This window comes from Plectropomus leopardus, chromosome 12, assembly GCF_008729295.1.
Source record: "Plectropomus leopardus isolate mb chromosome 12, YSFRI_Pleo_2.0, whole genome shotgun sequence".
Classification (NCBI taxonomy): Eukaryota; Metazoa; Chordata; class Actinopteri; order Perciformes; family Serranidae; genus Plectropomus; species Plectropomus leopardus.
The window spans coordinates 3,703,780-3,728,368 of record NC_056474.1 but is presented as its reverse complement, the minus strand read 5'-3'; the positions used below and the strand labels follow the sequence as shown (position 1 = coordinate 3,728,368).

Here is a 24,589-nt window from a genome sequence, read left to right as displayed (position 1 = left end):
AATGAAGTTTGCATGGATAAGCAGAGAAAATACTTTTTTCTTTCAGATTTTTGAGGGTGTTATATTGCTGTGGAATTCAAGAAAAGTAGTTTGCATGGCTGAGAATATGAGCTGCAGTCATACCTTACTTATAAACTCAACCTAATAATAGCAGTCGCTCAGCCTCTCATTACATAAAAATATACCTTGTTTCTGCCGTCTCACACGCTAATTTAAAAGCTGTTTCCATGTGCACCAGCTACCTCTAAATACATGCAACCAAGTTTTTAAAAAAAATGCAAACACTGACGGACAGGAAGGGAAACAGACTAAGCTTGGAGAGAGAGAGAAGCCTCTCCAAGTTCGTCACATATTCATTAGACAGGGTTCATTGTTCGCACCTCGAGTTTCTGTCTCTGTTACCAATCAGCAATGATTGAAGCGCTGCATCACTCCCAGGAGCATTATGTCCTGTAATGAGATTCTTCTCTCCAAGCATACCTCCCTAATCCCGCGTCTCTATCTTGGCGTTGTGGGCTTCGGCTGAGCCAGGCTGAACATGGACGCCCGACATGAAATTCAGTGTTAACCCTGCCATCCTGAATAAGAACGAGACAATGAAGCTGGAATGGACTGGATGCTACGCCTATTACCGAACATGTTAATCCTCTTAAGAAGTTAAGAGAGGTCTTGATGACATGAGGGAGAGGCAGGAGTGTGGAGCTCTGTGGAAATGAGCAGAGTCAGAGAAATGAGGTTCGTCTTAAACAATAGCGAGCCTGCAGCCTGGTTCCTATAGTCATTAACCTGCAATTCTCTGTAGGGACTCGATAGAGAAAGAAAATGCTGGGTGGGTCTGCCTTTAAAAAACACAGAGTGCAATTTTAGCATATGTTGTTGCCAGATGCCTCCAAAAAATGCATACTCGTTCCAACTTTCCAGGTTACTGATCTGTAGCTTGAATAATTTTACAATTTTTTGCTAAGTCAAAATGCGCCAAGATGCTGTCAGAGAAGTTGTGAGACTGGCTGCAACTAGGGTGTTTAGAAAGACTGCCAGAATCATGCTACCTCATTAACCGAATTTTCCCCAAACCGGCATTTGGCTGATGTCTGTAACCCAGGCTGTGCATGCTTCTGAGACTTCCCATAAAAGCTTTTCTTTAGAAAATGGCCTCCAGTGTCATGTTGAGCCTCTTCAGAGGGAAAGTTAAGCAACTCACTGTGATAAAGCTTCACGAAAAGGGAGGATTTGAGACAAGGAAAGCACAGAGCGCTGGGCACACCATCAGCATTGATAAGGTCGATATTATAGCAGCGAGCAGAACACTGGATGTCGAAGTGGTAAATCTGTCAGAGAGAACTAGAATTACCGTCAAGCTGTTATGCCTCCGCACACAAGTAAAGTTGCAGTTACAGTTTAAATTCATGTCTGTGAAAATGTGGATGCGTCAAACACATCCTCCCCCCGACAGCACAGAATCTCTGCAATCAGCAAAGTTTCACGATCAGTGTCACCAATGCAGAAACTGACTGAATGGCTCCCCTTTTGTTCCTGATTTATGATGCCAGAAGTGTTTTTGCAGAACATTATGATCTCACTCAAAGTAAAGTTGATCTCTTGGGATATAAAATGTCAATACTTAATCATAGGGATGCACGATAAGTGTTTTTTAAAACCGATACCGATAACCGATAACTTTTAGCTCCTAAAGGCCGATACCGATGACCGATAACCGATAACCGATAACACACACATATACCTAAGATCATGAAATCAATACTATGAACAAAACCAAAAACAGGGAGGGCCTCATTCATTGCCTTTTCCATATTACGAGCATTATCTTGTAAGACAACATGCACCATCTCCTTCTTAATATTCCACCGCTGTCGCATAGCTTCAAAAATGTTGAATCATTATACCTGTGTGTGATCCGGGCAGCTCCTGGGAGTGCAACACCGCTCTGTACATTTTAAAGTCTGTATTTATCCACTGCGCGGTCAGACTCATCATGCTTACAGGGCTGACATCACAAGTCCATATATCCATGGTAAAGCTCATGTCTTTCACGTTGTTATCAATCAAAGTGTGAATACATTTGGCAATCGCATCATACTTAGCTGGAAGGCACACATCAGAAAAGTAGCGGCGGCTCGGCAATGTAAACCATGGCTCCAAGTGATTAATCAGACGGGAAAAGCCTCTGTCCTCGACCAGGGTGAAGGGCTGGTCATCAAGCGCCATCATGTCCATGATTAAATCTTCAATAGCCTTAGCCCGTGGGTCATCTTTGGAAAACCTCTTGGATTTTTCGAAAGCCTCGCCGATGTGTCTAAGTTTAAGTTGCTAACGTTAGCGTCTTTAGCAGCCCGGGCGTCCTCATACGCTTTCAAAACTCTGTCGAAGCGGTGGTTATGTTTCAGGTGGCTGATCAGGTTTGAAGTATTAAAGCTAGTGCTAGTTCTCCCTCCTCGTGGAACTCGCTTGGAACATTTGTTACAAGTAACCAGCGAACTGTCTTCTTCGGAAACTTTGAAGAAGTCCCACACAATCGACGCCATGTTCTTTGTTTTCGTAAGCACGCTGCTGCATGCTGCATTCAAGGTGTAACGTAAATTCCCCCGTTCCCTCGTTTGCTAGTCGTTCTTTCGACCTTTTTAAGTTCATATTTCTATTTTTTATGTGTAACGTGGAAAAATAGTGCGGATATCAATTTAAGTCAGCAACTACCAAAATTATGACCGAGTTAACAAGTTGTTTTCTGACATGAGGGGGTATTCTTGATTTTTCCCAGTGAGAAAGAGATTTTCTGATTATGCCGACATCACATGAACGCAGCATTCACTGCAGGCCATTCGGGTCTCATAGTGGGAGCGAAGCACTGCCGTGCTGACAAAAATATATATGTTATCGGGGCTTTTCGTCATGATAACGGACTTATTGGAATTACGTCATAATTTCCTGTTATCCGCCCGATAATTATCGGCCCAATAGTTATCGTGCACCCCTACTTAATCATTATACCCTATTAGACATTCGTGTGAAATTTGAGTGTATGAATTCTTAGTAATGGTACGAGGTCACAATGACCTTGACTTTGAACCACCAAATTCTAATCAGTTCAGTTTTGAGTTCAAATGTACATCTGTGCAAAATCTGAGGAAACGCCGTCAAGGGCTTCCTCATATATTGCATTCACGGGAATGATAGTGACACAAGATCACAGTGACCTTGACCTTTGACAACCAAATTCTATGCAGTTCATAGGCCGAGTGTATGCTTATTCGTTTTATTGCCAAGTTATATAAGAAGATTTGTATCATATATTTGTGCTAAATTTAAAGAAATTACTTCTCAGCATTCTTGAGGTATCACATTCACAATAACGACAGGTGAGACCACAGTGACCTTGACCTTTGACCACCAAAATCGAATCAGTTCATGCTTGAGTCTAAGTAGACATTTGTGCCAAATTTGGGGGGGGGATCCGCCCAAGGTGCTTGTGAGATATCGCATTCACAAAAATAGATGGACGCATGGTCCCAGTGGACTTGACCTTTGACCTGTGACCACCAAATTTAAATCAATTCATCATTAAGCAAAAAAGGATATTCGTGCCAAATTTTAAGACATTTCCTCAATGGACAGAATGACAGACAACCCGAAAAGATAATGCCTCCGGACACGGCTATCGTTGGCACGGAGGCATAAAACCTGGAGGTCTGCTGTGTATAATGACGTCGAATAACAGGACTCACCTGTCTTTTCCCGTCTCCTTCTTGAAGACCATGTCGCAGTAGTTCATCCTGTCCTCTGTGGTGACGTAGATGCGTGCATGCGGGTAGTTTTCAGCCGCCTGTCGCAGCATGTTGTACACGATGCCCTTCCCATCCTTCCTCATGTTTCGCAGCGGCCCCCACACGACGTAGACGGTGTCATTGCCCTGGCCGAAAAAGTACTGGGGCTTCTGCAGCAGCAAGGGGACACTGGTGTGCGAGACAACTCTCAGCGTGGTCCGCTGTCCCACGTCACGTTCGAAGCCCCGTGTGGGCGCGTTGTTCATCCGCCAGATGCAGGGGGAGTGGTCGATCTGCGGGCCGGCAGCCTGGCCCAACATCTGTCCGGAGCTGGACACGATGCTGCAGAGCTCACAGTGAATCTTCAGAGGCTGAGGAGAGGAAACACGACCACCAATTCATCATTATTTTAATTTTTAATTAATACAAGTGAAAAGACAAATCAAGTCCAGGTCGATAAGAGGCAAAAACCATAAGTGAGTTACGTCTCAAGTGTGTCAGGGTAAGTCTCGACTCATTTGAGACAGGGCCAAGTGAAGCCTCAAGTCAAAGACAATCAAGATAGGTCTAAGGCAAGTCCAAGTTAAGCCTTAAGTGTGTTTGAGAAGATCTTAAATCACTTGAGACAGGGCCAAGTGAAGTATCAAGTCAAAGCCAATCAGTACAAGTCTAAGTCAAGTCTAAAGTCAATTTAGAAAAGTAAGAATCAAGTTTTGAGTTGAAAGAGGTAAGTCCAAGTTGCGACCTGAGTGTGTCGAGGTAAATCTCGTGTCATTTTAGACATGCCAATTGAGACAGGGCCAAGCCAAGTCATGACAGGGACAAGCCAAGTCATCTCTGGGTCTCAAAGCAATTCTAACATGAAGAGACAAATCCAAGTCAAATGAGATTTTGACCGTGTCGAGTCACAGTCAATATCAATCAAGAAAAGTTTAACATTTAAGAAAAGCCTCAAGTGTATCAGCTAAGTCTTAAGCCTAAAACTACCAAGACAAGTCAAAGAAAGTCTCACGGCAATTGACACAGTGCCAAGCCAAGTCTTAGTACAAAATAAATCAAAACCAGTGAAAGTTACATCTCTACTTAAAGTCAAATTAGACAAGGCCAGATCAAGTCTTAAATCATTTAAGACAAGTCCGAGTTGAGTAACAATTTAGTTGGGCAACTATCAGGTCTAAAGCGAACAGGACGAGTCCAAGTCAAGTCTTAAGCCAAATGAAGCAGGGTCAATCCAAGTCCTAGTACACAGTAAATCAAGAAAAGGCCAAATCAAATATCCACTCAGTGTCAGTTTAGACAAGCCCAGGCCACATCTCAAATAATTTAAGACAAGTCTGAGTTGAGAAACAGTTTTATTAGGGTAACTCTCAAGTCAAGTCTGAAGTCGATGAAGACATGTCAAAGTCAACAGAGACAAAGTAAAGTCAAGGCACAGGTTATTGGAGACATGTTCGAATTAAGTGTCAGGCCTGTCAGAGAGTCGCACATCAAATTAACAGACAAATCCAAGTCTCAAGTTCTTGAGGACACGACCAGGTTTAGTTTCAAATACTCCCGAGCAGTTTGCAAGTCAAGCTCAAGTCTTGCAGGTACAAATTGTAACTACAATCATGCACAGGGCTAATAATATGAAATATGAAGACTGAAATATGGCGGTCTTATTTGTTTTAAACAGAGGCCAAAGCTGCAGTTTAAGAGACAATAAACAATCTATAACTTTTATCAACAACCAATAAACTATCAGCATGACTGCGGTGCGACTCAGACAACAGAGGCACAAGAAAACGAGATAAAAAGAACCAAGACCAGAGAGAAAGGAAATATATCATAGAGTAAAATACTGCAGTGCTTTATCATGACCTTTCACAGTTCGGGAACATGGCTTTTTAGCCCACTTAATACAGATAACTACATCCTCTACCACTGTGAGGCTAAAAAACACAAGAAAGTTTGCAAGGAGTGAGTCTTAAAATTATTCTTTCAATACAGAAGAAAGAAAATTAGAATTTAAAACCATAAATCTTAGCTACTGGACACCACTGTTATTGATTATCAGCTGTTTCAGCTCCTGCAGAATTTTATGCTCATTTTTAGGGACAAATAAAACATTAATCTTTTGTTTCTGAGTATGTGAAAAAAGTGATAAATATTCCCCTAAAATGTTTTCCTGTTGTGTATTTTCTTCACAGTAAGGAATACCATGAAGACCAACTGATGGAATAATATGGAGATAGTTTTAAAGTATATCTGACTCTTGTATTTTAACTTAACCCTTTAATATCCACACAAAGAAAAAAAGTAATGGAAAGAAAATGTTCCTGTAGGAGGCGATCTGAATAGGCTGTTTTAAGACACAGTGACATCTAGGGGATGTTTTTGGCATAACAAACCCAAACCGAATGGTAGCAAGAGCTCAATCATGTTGAGTTAGGTTCAACACATTTTTCATTAAGTTTTAGTGATTGAAAAACAGTTGAGCTTTCAATTTAATTGGGTGATTACATCAATCTGCTAAACCTGTTGCGGCTTTCGACTGAAGTATATTGCATCTTCTGTTTCATTTTCATCTCATCACGTCATAGTTTGTGAATTACTTTATATGTGAGCAATAATCATAGTAAAGTGATGTTTTGGCAAGAGGCTTGTGTGATCAGAACATAAAATAAAATACATTTCGTAATTATTTATAATAAAAAAAATATATAATATATATATATATATATATATATATATATATATATATATATATATATATATATATATATATTTTCATCTGAGTTTTACAGCCCTATATAATTTTCTTTTATTTCCCTAAGATTAATGTGCCCAGAACCAACATTGATTAAGTTAATTGAAAGTGGGACCTCCGAGGTTACAGCGGAGTCTTACTGCGGCCCTGCAGAACGGGGGAGCGAGGGAGTTGCGTCATTTATCTTACTGTATATTTTTTATATATCTTATTATACTTTACTGGAGCGGGGGGGATTTGTAATGAATCTTCAATAATGGCTCTTAGCTACGCTTTGCCAAGAGAGGAAGAAAGCTCCCTCTGAATCCGAAATGGGAGATTTACCTAATTGAAGCTAATATGCTTGGTTTGTTTTGATGAGATTAAAGTTACTTAAGTGAATGAATGCAAGAGAAAGTTAAAAAAGAAAAAGCATTGTGTCATGACTAAGCTCCCGTTTGATCGTTTGCTTAATGGAGAATAACTGTAACGCCGCTGGTTTGAATATAAATTGCGTTTGTGCTGGCCGTAAAAACTCTCTCTTGCGCGTTCTGCGTTTAATCAACAAACAAGCGAGTTTCAGTGTGCAAACACAATCCCACAAGACAATCCAGTAAATTCTATTACGACTACTTGGCTATCAGCACTTGTATGACTCAGTGTTGTGCACACAGAAGATCAACTACTTGTACAAAAACAGTGTTGATTTTTATCCTTTTGAGACGTAAATTTGTGTGTGAATTGTGAATGGTATTGCTTTTTTCCTCTCATGTATGGACTCAGTCACGGGTTAAGAAATGATCACTGGACCAGGTCTGGTAGCTCTCCATTTACTGGGTGGTTGAGACACACATCACCGCAGCCTTGAGCTGTCAGCAGCTCGTCCATCATCACCCGCTGCCCTCAGCTCAGCTCATAACTCCATCACGCCTCTCAGCACACACAGATTGGCTGGAGTCTGTGGGGAACGCTGGCTGGCTAACTGCATGCCAGACACACGGGTCTACGGCTGGAAACCTGCCGCTGAGGAGCCCCTGAGCAAGGTATTTTACATGCAGCGCAGCTGCTGAGTGATAGATTTTTCTACATTAATCATTTAAAACCTGAGCAAATTTGCAATATTTCTTTCAAAAACGTGGAAAGGCAATGAGTAATTAGAGAAAGAACAAATGACCCAAAAAATAGCAAGAAATTACAAAAAAGTACAAGAAAATTAGTTTTTAAAAAAAGCCAGCAAAAGCAAGACTACGACTAATAATCATGATAATAAAATTAAAATAATAATAAAAATATTATGATTTTTCTTATTATAAAAAAGAAAGTTAGAAAAAAAGGGAAATTATCCCGAAAAAGTACTTAAAAAGTTAGAATATTTGTCACATAATTAAAAAAATACAGATACAGATTTTCCCTATCTTTTTCTTTATTCTGCAAGACATTTTTCCCTAGTTTTTTTAAAAAACAATTTTCTAAATCCACTAATTTCTTGTAATTTGTGGAGCCTTTCTTTCCACGTTACTAATTGCCTTTTTCCAATTTTTAGAAAAGAATGGCACCAATTTGCACAGTTTTAAAAGATCTTAATACTTGTGAAAGGCATCTAAAAGACAAGAAATATCACTCCAGGTTTCAAAGGGTTGATTTAGCTAAATTTAAAAATAAAAACAGGCATCTCAGTAGTTTATAGTCAGAAAAATAAAAACATTATTAGCTCCCCATGAAGATTAATCACATTTACATGCGTTAGGTGTAAAACAAAAACTAAAAACCTTAGTGGAACACAGAAGTGGAAACTCGCCTCCAGCATATCTCCTCCCATTATATCCAGTAAATCAATAAAACCTTATGGCCTCTTCATCCTCTCAGCTGTGATTTATGTTTCACTCGTTTCAGTGGGCCGTCCCGTGATCGCAAACTGAGTGCTCTTTTATAATCCCAATCATTTCAGCACTTTCTGATAAGTATAAAATCTACCCAAAGCCTCCGATTTTAATGCACGAGTGTGTCAAAAATAAAGTGGGTTATTTAAAGCAGAAAAAAAAAAATAAAGCAGGCTTAATGCTGGGAACTCAGTCATCATTAAATTATAGCACTGGGGTGTGAACTTAACCTTGACATTCATTAAAATGCTCTAAACACGATTAATTAATAAGCTATAATTGTTACAGTAATGTGCCAAGTCCCAGTGTAAGATGCCGCCGTGGCACTTAAAAATTCATCGATTAGCCGAAGCTGTCTGCAGGGGAAAAGGGATTAATTCCAAATGTTCCTCTCGGGGCACATACATTACACTGAAGAGCAGTGGTGGAAAGTAACTAAATACATTTATTCAAGTACTGTACTTAGACATGATTTTAATGTTAGTTTAGTATTTCTATTTTCTGCTGCTTTATACTTCTGCTCCACTACAATTCAGAGGCAAATTTTATCATTTTTAATGTTTTTTTATTTAAAACCTTTAGTTACTAGTTATGCTGCAGATTCAGATTAATAAAACAAAATATAACCAATAAATATTTTATGATGTATTATTATAAACCGAGATAAATTGATATTAGACTTCATGGTGATACCCAGCAGTATATTCAGTCCAATAAATCCAGTAACATAACATTTATTCTAAAATCAGCCATTCTGTATTAGGAGTACTTTTATTTTTGATTCTTACACTATATTTTTGATGCTGATTCTTTTGTACTTTTACTTGCAACACACAGTTTCTCCAGACTGCAGTATAATATTACTATTATTTAAAAATGTGAGTACTTCTTCCAACGCTGACAAAAAGGTCGAATACAGTTTATGACTGAAGAACCATTTCAGAACATAAATGGAAAAAATAAAGAATTAGTTTCACTAAATAGATTTTGCTCCGTTTTTTGTACTGAGGCCCGTTTCAGGAGCGCGTGAGCAGCGCAGAGCGTGTTGTTTTTTATTTCGGCTCCCATGTTATCAAGTAAGAGCATTTACGCTGTCCGCCTGAGCAGCGCTTGTCGGGCGCGTCTCAGCTGCATGTCAGCTGCTGCACATCTAGAGTACTAATATCTGCAGGCTGTGACGCAGCAGCAACATTGCAAAAATGCTGCATGTGTAAACACCAGAAGCATGAAACACGCGTTTCTAGAAATAGAGGACATCGGGGGCTTAGTCTGGACTTTTGTTGGGGGGGTTGCTTCCGTGATGCCAGTTTGCTGTCTAAAAGCAAACACTGGAGCGGCACGACGCTGCTGTTTGGTTCTGTGTTTAAATGCAAAGGCGGCGTAGAGAAGGGACTTTGAAGCAGCTCTATAGCATGATCTCTGTGTTAAAAGGGGCTTTAAAGGGACTCAAGACACTGATTGTTACACATCAGTACGCAGCTGCAGCATTGTCATTGTGAGCATGTTAGCAGGCTGTCGTTAGCTTTTAGCTTAGTGTCATCTGCTCCACAACCATTAAATTTCTCATTAAAACAATCCACAAAGAAACCCAAAAACAGACGCATTTTTCCTCCACGTTAGCCACTGTGCACATCTCAAAGGGCCTGAATTTTAACAAAAAAAAATCAGGCCTAAAAGAAAATATTGAGTTTCTGTCTCCATCTATGATAGACCAAAAGGCATGAATGTAAAGTGCCACAAGACAAATGTTTTCTATTTCTCCTGAAAAGCAGAGCGGGAGCGATTTATCACACCTGGAGGCAGACTCAATCAAATGAGGAAAATAAGGCCGACCATTCCCATGCTAGCGTGTTATGCATTATACATGGTCGCGAGAGGTTTATAACACCTCAAATGACACCTCACTGTGGATCATGTAAGATTGCCTTACTGTCCGGGAGAAATATTACTGCTTCTTAAGGTGTTGCTTTGTGCTTAACAGAGGCTGGCAGCTCACACAGCGGGCTTTCACTGCGGACGTAATCGCTCACGACACCCGGCACAAGAGTATCACCTTGACCAGACCTCCACTATTCTGTCCATCCTTTGTCAGAAATTGCGGGAGCGTGCAGAACACTTTTGACACTCGCGTTCTGGCCAATCACTGCTCCTCTGATTCCCCATAGAGAACTCAATGGTGGGGGAATTTGAGCTGAAAAGAGGCCTAATTCTGCAGGAGCTGCCAGTCTTTTCGATGATTTGCATAAATCTCCATGGGGAGAGGGCAGTGATTTAAGCAGGCTTGTCTGGAGGCAGAAGGAGGTGCAGACGTAGAGATTGGTGTAAGACGTGATTGCCTCTGGGCCCATGTTGTGCGGATGAAGCTCTCCGGAGGCAGAGGGTGACGCTCTGCATTAATCTGCCAATATCAGCCCGCTGAATATAAGGCATCCACTTCTCATTAAGGGCCAACGCATCCATCGCAACTCCAAATCGAGATGTATTGCAGCCCAAACTGAGAGCACAATCCTCATTCCCTGTCAGACGGAAACACTGCACGCATCTCTGCGAGCAAAATATACGATTTCTCTGCGTGACTACCCAATATGCAGCGGTATGAGCACATTTTTTCGCCGGTTGCCTCTCCAAACAACAAACACACAGGCTTATTTTTTTTATTTATTTATTTTTTCATTTTGATGCGAGTGGGAATTAAAAGGCTTTGATATTTCAATTTCCATAAATTGTGATGGGAGTATACAGCACAGAGCTGTTTGAAGGCAGAAGAATAGGATCACGGACATGGGTGTTTGGAATCACAAAGAAATAATGCACAAGAGACATCAAACAGGCGTATTCAGATCCATCACAGACAACCTGATAGAATGAACTCAGAAAATCCTCTAGGAGGTGCTGCGCTGTTTGCATGAGTGCATTTGAATGCACCTTCATTATGGAGGTGAAGCTGTGTGATGGCAGGTTAATGTTAACAGAGGGTTAGAGAATATGAATGCACCATAAAGGAGTGTGCATGACATTATGACACTCACACTGTGATCTGACAAATGCAAAGTGGTTCTTTATTAGCGCTAGTTAATGCTGTAAGTGATGGAACGACCTTCTTTTATGTTATTAATTAAATTATGTTTCAAGTGCATAGAAGCAAAAGCTTCTAGAGTCAAACTTTTATTCACTTTGTATCAAACAAACGGAAGTTTCTCACAGATTATTGAGCTATCACTAATACGCCCATTTTTCATAATTTATTTGTCATCTTTTATCGCTTTTTAAATGCGTTTAAAGCTGTAGATCAGGGATACTGAACTTGCTTTGCTTGGGGCCTTTTACAAAAAAACAGTAGGCTAGTCATAGCAGCCTCATACATGTTTCTAGGATTTTAGGATGTTTCTCGGATTTGAGGGTGCTTCGAGGGTTACAGAACATTTCTAGCATTTTAGGACATTTCTAGGATTTTAGGACATTTCAGGACATTTGTATGATTTCAGGATTTTTTGGGGTGTTTCTGGGATTTTCAATGTTTCAGGACATTTTCTCCATTGATAAAAAGCTCTATTTTGATCTATTTTCATGCTGTTTTATGCACTCTGGCACTTTATGTATACTAAGGTCATGTACAAAGCACCTTTAAGTGAACCAGTTTGAGCAGACATTGTTTGCACTAGCTGCAAGAAAAGCTGCAAGATGCTTTCCAGATTGCTCATATTTAGTCTAGTCAAATATCTACATACAGATGAAGAAAATGTCACTGAATGAGTCCAGCTGCTGTTTGTGATTGTTCCTGCATGTCAGTGTTTTGTCCACTTGCGTCACTCACCTCCTGTTTGGGGATGCTAACATAGCCCAGGTGAGGCTTGAAGGCCTTGTACGGCTGCTTGGAGAACATCCAGTGGCTGCTGAACGTCTGACCGAACACGGGCTGCAGCAGGAAGTAGGGCTTCTCCGAGTAGTTCACCACGACCACGAAGAGCGACACCGCCACAATCAGACTGGTGGCGATCAACGACTTCCTCTGTGTAAGGGAGGGAGAGCACTCATGAAAAAGTCTGAGAAATGCAGCAATCATAGACTTTAACTGAACATTTAATCATTTTTTCTTTATAGTTTGTAGTTTAATAGTTTGAATTAAAGAATAAATTTTTAAAAAAACAGAGGTTTCCAGTTGCATCATTAATCTGCCAGCAGTCACAGTAGATAAATAACAATGACTTTACTGTATAAAGGTAAATGTAGTCTATAGCAATAAAAAATGATGTATGAAAACAATAAATACAATGTAACAACCAGGCGAGAAAAAGGAAGATGATTGAGAAACATTTTTGCCGCATACCTTGTACATAATATATTACACAGAGAAAATGTAGCACAGTATTTTAACTTACAAAGGTTATGAGATAGATTTTTCTCCAAAGAGCGTAACACTGTATCACACTGTGTTTCGGAGTATTGGGAGCTGCATAAAACTTGATAAAAAAGATCAAGTTACATCTTAAACTTTTATCACAGCTGAGGCAAAAGGAGGCAGCAACTTCATCAAACAAGACCAATGTATGGTAAATCTGTAAAACCAAAAACTTGATCTGACCTGAGTCTTTTAACTTGGCAGAACTTCAAAAAGTTTAATTTAATTTCAGTATTTTAGTTTCAATCCTCATCACCAAACTGAGGCAAAAACTCTGATTTTAATACAGAAAAAGATCCAGTTTCCCTTTGAACTGTATGAAAAGCACGAGTGTGGACTTCAGTTACGACTTGCAACACCTGGATTTACACAACAATAACTCGCGACTTCACTTTGACTTAAGCCTTTTGATTTGGAAAAACATAATACCTTTCACCAAGCCCAAATTTTAAAAAGTCAGTTATTAAAAAAAATCACGCAATCACTTTTTTAGTGTGTGGTGCGGTCTTTTTCTCCCTCTGTGCTGCTGCCTGCATGTCCACAGCTGTAAAGAGTAGCCTGAACTCAAGAGTGCTCACTCCACAGCAAAATCTGGGAAACAAAATTCCCCAGATGTACACTGCACAAAAAAAACGCCTATTCAACTTGAAGAGATCTCAGTCGACTGACGAGTCTCCGACTGATGATTCGAATCTCCAACTTTCAAGGGGCAGTCCTATCAAATATCAAACACTTAATTTCTTGCATTCTGGTGATTTTTTTATACACCAATGTTTGCATTTTTACATCAATTAATGTTGTAAATGTCTGCAATTTTGTCAATTTTTTTTTTTTTGCTACTTCCATGTTTCCATTAGGTGTGATGTAGTTCCTACAAACTCAACTCCAGCCACAGATATTTGCATGTCCGTGTTGTTTGGGAGTTTGGGAGATTTGTAATCAGCTAGACTCCATCAAATATCCCTAAATCTTACACATTTCACCTTTAATTACATATTCAGGATGCTCTTTTTAAGAGATTTCAACAGTAGTTTTCTCTTCTAGAAAGGAGTCAACTGTTGGCTGACTTTTTTTGTTGCAGTATCATCTAATGTGTAAATCCTGATGCAGATATGACGCTGAATTATCTGAACATAAAGCTGAAGAATATTTTCATTTTAACTCATCTGTTCATCAGTTTATCATCGCCAGTTTACATGTTTTTGAGGAGAATCGTGTCAAATAAACTTTCAAGAGAAAGCTTATTTTTTCTTTTTTAACAGATTTGGGCGATTCAGCACTCGTGTCACACAGTCACCTTCGGGAAATTGGAGAGCACGTTGTTTCTGTTTGTTTGCCGAAGCTATTTCAGTTTTCTGTTTGGCTCATTTATTTAACATCCTAAAACACAGCAAACCAACAGGCACACGGCAACATTTAAATTACCAGTTTTAGCACATCAAGCGGTCAAATCTCTCACCATGGCAACAAGAAGCAGTTTGACTGACGTGTGCTGCAGACCGGTTTTTCATTGGGTCCAAACGTAAAGAATGTGAACGAATTCTCAACATAAGATTAAGAATAGTGTGAAAAGGATCATCTACCTGAGTAAAATCTCTGCAAGACAAATATGGATTCATAAATCTGCATCTTACACAAATCACTTCCATATTGTCTGAATAGTGAAACAAACAGACGAGCGCTCTCTTACAGCCAGGACACATTTCTGAAGTAGTGAGGCACCTTAACATCATATGAAAGGAAGAAAGCGTTGCATTCAATCGTTATGTTTTCGATTCAATATGGATGACTCAAGGTAACCTCTTCCCTTGACTTCAAAGGTCTACAGTCTGAAAAGATCTTTCTCAAACATATATATATATATATAATATATATCATTTTCCAATTTCCTGAGATAAACACTTAATATCTTCCTCTTGCCACACATTATTTTTTAAACTTTTTTTACTTGGACGTAATCGTAATCGACCAACCATACTTTAGAGAAGCTGAGACGGCACACGGTTTCAAAGTTGCCATCACTTTCTTTATAAACTATCTCACCAACTCTTCTTTTAAACCCCATGAAACCTGGATCGACTTTGCTTTTCTTGTGCTGCGTCCAGATGCCTTTCACAGGTATTTAAACCTTCGAACCACGAGCAAATTGATTTGATTTCTTCTTGAAAGCGTGAGATAAAAGGCACTGAGCAACTTGACAAGAAATGTCCCACAAGTTGTATTTTGTAGATTTGGAATTTAATTTAATAATTATCATAATTAAATATATAAAATTTTGTTATTACTATTATTATTATTATTATTGTTATTATTACGCACTTTTTCCTTTTTTTAGGTAATTTCTTTTTTTAAATTATTTATTTATTTTACTTTTTTTTTTTTTTTTTTTTTTTTTTAGTAATTTCTTGCTAATTTTTGGGAGATTTTTTTCTTAAATTGCTCATTGCTTTCTTCCCATGGTTTTCTTTTAAAGAAATCAAGCCAATTTAACCAGATATGTCTACTGAGAATCATTTCTCATTTACAATGACGACCTGGCCGAGAAGCAGTGACAGGAGGCAAATAAATACAAAACATTTGAACAGCTAGTGCAAGAAAGTTAAGTGGAATAAAAACTCTAACAAAGTTCTGCTAATTGAGTGATAAAGACATAATTTCCTACACATTTTCACTAAAAGAATCCTGTTATTTTGTTTTGTAAAAGCTTTTCCTGTGAAGCAAAATAAGGAAAAAAGTTGTGTTTTCATCAGCAGTAAATGAACACAACTACTGTGTGGCTTAAAGCAAACATGAAACAGTAAAATATAGCAGCTATCTGAGGTTAAAACAGGGACGCGGGAGAGAAACTCTAAACCACAGAGATTCAGTTAGAAGCTACTAAAGCACAGAGACTTTTAAAAACTCAACTCTCTCTGCTCTCCTGCACAGACGGAGGTGAGCGGAGTCTCACAATGTACAGGCTTCTTTCACGGGGAGACGAGGGGGGCGTCAGGGGTCGGCTGCAGTTCTCTGGGTCCAAAAAACCAAAATGGTGATAACCAGCATGCTGAAGCTCATTAACCAGTGTGTGACGTCATGGTAGCTACATCTATTATTTATATATCGTATGGTTTAACCCTTTGAAACATGGGCAAATTAGTTTGATTTCTCTCAAATATATGGAAAGAAGGTAATGAGCAACTTAAGAAGAAACGACCCAGAGCAAGAAATTAGTAAAAAGTACATTAAAATGACCTAAAATTGTGCAAATACAAAAACAACACAAACAAAAAATGTGATAGTAAAAAAAAAATCAAATTAAAATAAAATTAAAAAAGAAATAAGGAAATGACCAAAAGAAAGGTGCTTGAAAATATAATTCTGAAAAATAATTTTAAATATTTAATTTAGATACTTGTATATTTAGTTCTTTGGGCATTTTTTCTCCTTGCTCTAATATACTTCTTGCATATATATATATATGCAATATTTCTTGCAATCTGCAGGACATTTCTTGCCAAGTAGTTCATTGCCTTCTTCCATGTTTTTGATAGAAATCCAGCCAATTAGCTCTGAATTTAAAGGTTTAAATACTTGTGAGAGGCGTGCAAATGCAGCACAAGAAAAGCTATGTCGATTTATTTCAAAGGGTTAAACACCTACAAAATTAATGGCATTGCCATCGGCCTCAGCTGTACCTCAGCTTTTGCATGCTAACAGATGGTGAGCATGGTAAACATTATCACATCAAAATGTTAGCGCTGACACTGTGAGCTTGTTACCATGCCGATGTTAGCACAGCTTCACAGAGACGCTTTATCGTTTTTTATCAAAGTCAGAGGATTAGGGACTTTGTCCGCTGTGCACAAAAATTGCAATCTACGTCTCTGTTTTAGCATCGCTCCCAAGAAAGCAACAGCTCGGGCGTCATTGTTGGTCTGGAGGTAAGAGGTATTATGGGTTGGCAGAAAGAGCTGAAAGTGATGAATAATGGATAAGAGACGGAGGAGGAGGAAAGGTCTCAAAGAGGAGAAGCTATTGGCAGAGCAGCGCTGGAGATCAATGCACAGCGGAGAGAAAAAAATCTGACAGAGATGAAAAAAATCTGTGGTGTACGACGACATCTCGGAGCCTGAGGTGATGATAGATTTCGGCAGAGTCAGGGCCTTTTTTTATTTATTTTTCTCCCAGGAAGCTTCAATAACGTGCTGCTAATCTAACAGACAACACCGGTGGGAAGCTCTGGATTTTTTTTTAGGAAGGCGGTGTTTTGCAGATTCTTTGAAGTTATCTGATGGCGAGAGGATTGGATGTGGCGTGCTGTAATGGCGAAGGCCCCCACAGCCAAAGTGCCTGCACCACGACACACTCTGATCTGCAACATCAAACATCCCAAGGGAGGCGCCTGAGGCTTCTCGGAGACGAGATCAAACATGCGAGGGTAGGAGGGTGCGGATGAAAAAAAAAGACGGTGACCATTTGCTGCCCTGACAAGCCGTGTTTTACCGATTGCATGTACGTTACATCATGCATCATTTCATGGCATTAACGCCCACCTTTGATCACAAACAGAGGGGTTCCATCTTTGATCTTCCATTGAACGGCACAAAGAGGACAAACAAGAAACGCTCAATAAGTATTTTACAAAATAACGCAGCACACTTTCCTCAAAAAGGATAGTGAGTCTATGTCGTCTCAAAAGAGAAAAAAAATGTCAGATCGTTTCCTGGAAATGTTCTGTAATAGCTAGTCATCAGGAGTCCATTATGGAGCATGAAGCCATTCCAAGCAAGAGGGTTCTTCATGAGGGGGAAAAAACCAAACAACCCTCGGCTCAGTCTGCGGCGCTGCAACATCCATCTGTTCTCATGAGGACAGAAAATTTCCTTGTCTCCTTCAACCTCAATCTGGCCACAAATCACAGGGGAAATGATGTGTCAAAGTCTGGGGGCGATTGGACGGTTCGGCGTGGGCGTAGCGGGCCGCTGAACCTCCACTAGCTCGAGTGCGAGGCTCACGGCTCCTCGTTCGCCCATCCATCAGGGCGATCGCGGGTTGAACCGTTTGACAGAGAGGCTGAAAGGCTCGACAAAGGAGTACAGGGGGGAAGTTAGGGAGCGCCAGCCAAAACGGGGACCATTAACACCAGCAGCCAGTGCAGCAGAGCGGCCGTAAAGTTTCAACACTAAAGCTTTCGGTCAATGTTAAACATTTTGTGTGGGGAACATGACTCCGTATGCAGCCGCAACGACCTTGTTTGCGACTATCAAATCAGACAGTGATGGTCATTAACTGCAGTGCCACTTACGGTCGTTGCCCGGGGATGTTTCATTTAACGCACCCACATCCGGAGCTTTGATGGGGGGCTATTTTTAAAGGTGCTAAAACCTGCTCTGAGGAGGTATTGATCTCAGTTCGCAGGCAGGCTGCGTGGGATCATTGGGACCCGAGACACGGGAGAGCCATAATCTTCCAGCAGCCTCTCCTGCAGCGCGCCTGTGTGAGCAGATTTCATATGGGAGGAAAACTGGCAGAAAGTTATTGAATCATCAGTTGTGCACAAATTGAGAAATAGCAGGTGGAACGTAACCATGTACATTCACGAATGTACAGCACGTAAAGCTGAAATAAAACATGCTTTTTGCATCTTAAGAGCAGCAGGAGCAAGTTGTCAACACGTCGTTATCTTTTAACCCTTTGAAACCTGGATTGGCATCAGTTTTCTTGTGCTGCATCTGGACCTTTGAAATCCAAGCAAACTGGTTTGCTTAATTTTTTGAAAACATGGAAAAAATCAAAAAAAGAAAAAGAAAAAAAATCACCGGACAAAAGAAAAGAGAGGGAAAATTATCCGAATTTTAACAAAAAGGTTGGACTGCAGAAAACTGTATTTATTAATCCATCCATCCATTTTCTTCAGTTTATCCGGGGCCAGGTCGGGGGGGTTACAGGCGGAGCAGAGTATTCCAGATTTCCCTCCCGAGCAACACTTCCAGCTCCTGCTGGGGGACCCCGAGGCATTTCCAGGCTAGATGTTCTCTCTCACACCTCGTTTTCGTCTCTAAGATTACATTATAGGAAAAAAAGTATATATTTGCTGTGCTTCTTTTCAGGTCATTTTCTTGTTTGTATTTGACTTTTTTTGTTGCAAATTTTTAAGTAATTTACTTGTAATTTTTATTTTCTTTCCAATTTTTTTTGCGTTATCTCTCGCAAAGTTACTAATTTCCTTTTTTTTATTGTTTTTGAAACGAATGAGGCCAGTTTGCTGAGGTTGCAGGGCGAGGGCGGCTTCTTGTGAGGGGACCTGCTCCGTACGTTGATATGAAGAGCTAACTCTACACTAACAAAGGCACAATGATTCTGAGTTGTAGGTGATTGTACACTTAAAAAAACATATACTTTATTTTTAAAGGCCAATACTCCATCTCTGCCCATATATCCATTTTAATCTACACACTGCTCTTATAAGCTCTAAATTTCCTCTACGTTTAGCTGCTAAATGCTCCAATATCACATGGTTTGGTTGCAAATAAATATTAATTTCAGCGGCTTTAAGTGACACTGACAGTTCAGGTATGTGAATGAAAAGAGACTGCTCAGTGTTTGGTATCTACAAGTGAAAGTAAATTTCTAAACTTTACTTTCTGTATCAATCAGAGCAGCATTCCTCTGCTTAGCATACACCAAATAGGCAATATATTTTCAAATGATAAAATAATAAACAAAAAGTGGTCCATCCACTCGTGAGAGGAATAGCAACTTGAAGCGCATTAGCTGTTTATTTCCCCATACGTATCGTGCAATCAAAATTTCACCTCCATCAGGCTCTATTTGTGCATGAAGAGAATACAATTTCCCACAAAGACTAATGCTCCAGCTCAGTAAACAACAGGACCACACTGTACTTCAATCCCAAAAGCTAATCACGATGGGTATTGGAATAATGAGAGGCTCAACCTGAAGAAAATGGCTCATGAAAAAACATATCTGGTAGCTATTTTCGAGTGCCTCCTGGGCAATGGGTAAGAAAAAAACAGAAAATTACATTTGCAATGCAAAACCGGTACCTCCCTGGCACCTGATTCTTGCCACCACGGTCCAGCGAGCAGTTAAAATCCAATTTCAATTAAGGTGTTTGAGAAAATATTTACAGAGTCTTTCTCTCACTCTTCCTCCTCCTCTCTCCTTTTTAAAGCCGTAGTGTTGTTCTCGGGGTGTGAGACAGGAGCATAAACAAAAAGCCACTCTGGAGATTGAGAGTGGAGGTCCAGACGCATTACTTAATACGTGTCATATTTCCGGGAAAGGTCTCGCTTCAAAAGTCATCCAAGTACGAGATAACAAACTATTATTTCCCCGCAGGAGGAGGAGGTCTACTCCTTGCTGTTGGGTAACACGGTCACGCACAAGTTCCTCCCCGACTTTCACCCACAGGAGCTCTGACTGCCACAGGAACTGTGCAAGAGAATTAATACAATTTGTAGATGTTATTGCATATATATTAGGTTTATCACTATATGATTAATTTCATTCATGAGCTGTTTACACAAGTCTTTTGGGTTTTAAATCATAGCAGGGGCACATATCTGTTTTCTGTTTATTTCAGGTAAATAAATGTCCTGTATTCAAAAACTTAGTAAAAAAACTGAAACATTATTGTCAAAATGTACTTTAAAGGAACACTTCAGTTATAAATTAAAAACATATTTTTCTCTTTACCTGTCGTGCTATTCATCAACATAAATTGTTTTGGTGTGAGTTGAAAAATGTTTGAGATATTGACCTTTTCTTCAATATAATGGAACTAGAAGGCGCTCAGTCTGCGTTGCTCAAAGTGTCAAAAAAATACATTTGAAAACTCAACAACAAAGTCTCGTATCAGAAATCATGACACCGTTACTCAAAAATATACAGTTTTAGGTAGCAACTACTGTCTTTCTCCTGAACTACAAACGGAAAACCATGCAAAAGCAGGCGTGCATACTGCTAGCTCGCCATTTATGTTTACATTATGTGCCCTCACGATAACAAAAAACCTCTCATCCAAGCCCCCAGAAGTGTGCCAGGCTTTGAAGGCAATTTTTGATTTGGATAAACAGTTTTACCTTCATGTGATGCCTTGCAGCCCCAAAAAAGACTATTTCCCATTTATTTACATCACAAATGCAATGTCTGCAAATCAGTGAGTAAAGTTTTTAGAGTACAAGTCTAAAAGAGCCGTTAACTGAGCGTTAAACCGAAAGTAACCAGCTCAGCCTGCAGAAGTTTCAGTGTGTCTGCTGTTTGGGCCGCACAGTGCAGGAGCAGTGCAGATCATCAGCGTATAAAACGCTTCATGCAGCAGTTGAACCATTTTGGTTCCATGATGCATTTTGAGCATCACAAGCCGAGTGCCATCTAATCCATTATACTGGAAAGAAGGCAGACTTCTCTATAGCCGATAACCAAGACTCGGCATCTTACACCAAAACTATACTAATCTATAGTGATAAACAGCGGCACATGTAAGAGGAATTTTTTTTTTTTTGATTTGGAGCTGAACTTTCTTTAACTAACAACATCTGTTATACTTTTATAGTGTTGCTGTGAATAATGAATGCAACTTTATAAAGTCTTGGGTTTTTTATCTGCATTTCCGCCAGTAATTGTCCTTTTATGAATTCAAAGCAGTGTCTTTAAAGTAAATATAGTAAATAGTATTTTGAAAGAAAGAATAAGGCACTGCCACTGCACCGTAATTGTGATAAAAGTTAACTTTAGGATATTTTTAATAATCTGATTTGTGCAGAAATATTCCTACAACACAGGCAGATTTTGTCACTTTTGATATGAAAGTGAACTTTTAGGACTTAATTTTGGGCTAAAATCATTGGATGCGAGGTAATTTTTTGTTCCACTGAATACTGCATTATTTTTTTAGAGGCTTGTCATATGTTTTGTATGAAAGGTAAGCTATAAAATCTGAAAAATAAATGGTAACTGCACACGTCAGATAAATGTACTGGAGTAAAACCTTAAAATACCACAAAATGGAGATAGTTAAAAATCAAAACCTCATAGCTGTACTTAAGTATATGTAAGGTACTTTATGTTACCTTCCACCATTCTCTCATCATTTCACATTATTGATTAACTTAAGTGGAGTCGAACTAATGCAAAGAAAAAGCAGTGAGCGTGTCTCTGAACATGCAGCATTCATTTGTGTAAATAAATGAACTGCAGCAAGTTCATCCCTCATCTGGGACGTCTGAAGCCTGCTGCTCCCTGCAGAGCCCAGCAGAGGGGGCAGTCACCTCACACAGCTGTCAGGAGGCGCCCAGACGGGACCAGACGAGCTCCGGCTGCAGCCTCGCAGCATAAAAAAAAAATCTGTGGAGCTCCTTTTGACTATTTCTCTGGAGAAAACTCCTTTTTCAGTGAGTTACAGAGCATTTATCAGCCAGATTTCTGCAGCAGGAGGCTGATTTATTTTCAAGTGTTCCCAACAACAACGGAGCAGCCACACGCAAATACTGCAAAGTGTTTCCTCCGCAAATACAAACAAATCATTTACATTTCACTCTGCAGAGTGTTTGTCAGTAATCTGGTTGGCCAATAACATATTTCAACAATTTTTGTTGTCAGCTGAATTTAAATGTTGGCAGATCCAAACCACAGCAAGAGCAAGAATATCTCAACCTACATAAAAACAGGTAAAAACACCATAACTTCTTCAAAACACAAGAAGTTATGAAACTACACTGACATCAGACAATAATTCCTGCACACCGATGGTCTGTTGTAAGGTACTCTATTAAGTATATTATTAAGGAACAAAGATTTGGTAATTTTGTAGCCCTTTAACTTCAGTACCAGATGTTGGTGCACAGAGAAAATGTACTAAATTACAATATATATATATTAATATGGCGATATTTTAAATAAATTATAGTTAACTAGTTAACTCCACCAGCCGACCAGCTTTGTCCCTAATTGCCAAAAGATGGCAAAAGATTTAGATGTGTTGTTGAGTCCAGCTTTTCTTTTTTGCTATCAGTTTTGCAATCAAAACACCAGCAACCAAAGTTTTGGTAAAAAGGCAAAATATGCTGATTCTTTGTTAGACTTTGAGCCTGAAATTATATTTAAATGAAAATATCTGAAGTTTAGAGGGAAAATCTCTCTTTGGTAAAACTGCAACAACTGTGGCTCTCCAGTCAAAGTCTGCAGAAGAAAAGCTGCACATGACCACTTTGTAAAGACTATACCCGATAGCTAACCAGCACAAACGTTGAAAGAAAATAACTCAGTCAGCAGTTCGTTTAAAAAGCGCTGAATGGTTCAGAGCCCAAATAAATTTCTGACCTTCTGCTGCACTTTGAATCATCAACACCTCTCAGGTCTTCTGGGAAAGATCTGCTTTGTGTCCCTAGAGTCAAGATTTTATCAAATCAAATATTTATTATTTTCTTACACTGCACTGTAAATTATCTGGTATTTTATGCTCATCTTAGTTTCTTGTGCTGCTTTCAGATGCCTGTCACAAGTATTTAAACCTTTTAACTCTGAGCAAATTGGTGTGATTTCTTTCTGAAACACTGAAAAAGGGTAATGGCCAACTCGGCAACAAATTAGTAAAAGGTGAAAAGAAAACTACCTAAAAATGCGTTTAAAAAATAAAACAAAACACGGGAGACAACAAAATACGGTATTATCATAAAATGTCTAGAAAACTATGTTTATAGTAATAATAATTTTATATGAGAGTATGTTAAAAATATATATATATAATAAAATAAATACTTTTTTAGGTCCTGAAATTGTTTTTTTTTTTTCTTTATCTTTTTTGCAAATTGAAAAAAATCAAACCAATTTCCTCATCTTACTATTGCTTTTTTCACACTTCTTTGCCTGTCTGCTTTTGAATTGCCTTGTAGCAGGAATTTCCTAAATAAATACACTTGCCTTGCCTTAGTTAGTCTGTGTTATTGTGTAAATTTTTGGCCAAACTGATGTGGAGTCCAGCTCAGAAGGTCACATCTGTAACCTAAATCATCGCTTTTTGATGACGGCTGAGTGCAATTTTCCATTTGAAAAACTCAGAAAAAAACACAGATAGACCCGCCGTTTACGTACAGTATAAATGTATTTTGTTAATCTCTTCTCTTCTTCTGTTTTTGTTCCTGTTTCTTTATCTTCACATTAAAATTCTTCTTAAATGCTGTGCAGGAGTTTCTTTCCTCCAGTTCAATAACAAAACATCGTGATGCTGATGCCCTTGGTGCGTGCTGCTTCCGTTGTATCGCCCTTATCAGTGGTGACATATGAAAAGAAAATCCTTCAATCCGGGTCAAATGAGCACAAATCCGCTCTGTTGGCATGATACTGCTTCATTATAGTACAGAGCATCACAGAGAATCTTAATCTGGCCCCAAAAAAAGAATCTGTTTGCTTTTATGTAGATGAGACTCGGCGGGGGGCAACAATAAGGAGGAAACACCCTTTTAAGGCATTAATTTTTCACAGCTACAAACATCAATATTGTAAATCCTTTCTTACTCAGTAGATGTGGTTACAAATGTGTGTGTTTGTGTGTGTGTGTCAGCACACGTGTACTTGTATGCGTGACTGGAAAGCAGTCAAAACCCATTTGACTAATGCATATCTGATATCAAATGGAACATAATCCCCACAAGTATAAAGGATTAAACACTCTACAATATTCACTTCCCCGTCTGGAGCCAGAAAAACTTTTGGGACGAGGGAGAAAAAAAACAAAAAAAACAGCACCATATGTTCACAGAAACAGTTTGGTGAAGCTCTATGCTCTGCTGCGTAGGCT

At 39.2% G+C, this 24,589-nt stretch overlaps 1 protein-coding gene across 1 annotated transcript in view; it reads right to left on the bottom strand.

The window, feature by feature from the left end:
* st6galnac3 (ST6 (alpha-N-acetyl-neuraminyl-2,3-beta-galactosyl-1,3)-N-acetylgalactosaminide alpha-2,6-sialyltransferase 3) overlaps positions 1-24,589 on the bottom strand; it is a 99,680-nt gene that overhangs the window by 45,428 nt on the left and 29,663 nt on the right. Inside the window, exons 3-4 of the mRNA XM_042497443.1 lie at positions 12,202-12,430; positions 3,741-4,150 (exon numbers count right to left, since the gene is read on the bottom strand). Coding sequence (XP_042353377.1) covers positions 3,741-4,150; positions 12,202-12,430 — 639 coding nt within the window. The remainder of the gene's footprint in view (positions 1-3,740; positions 4,151-12,201; positions 12,431-24,589) is intronic.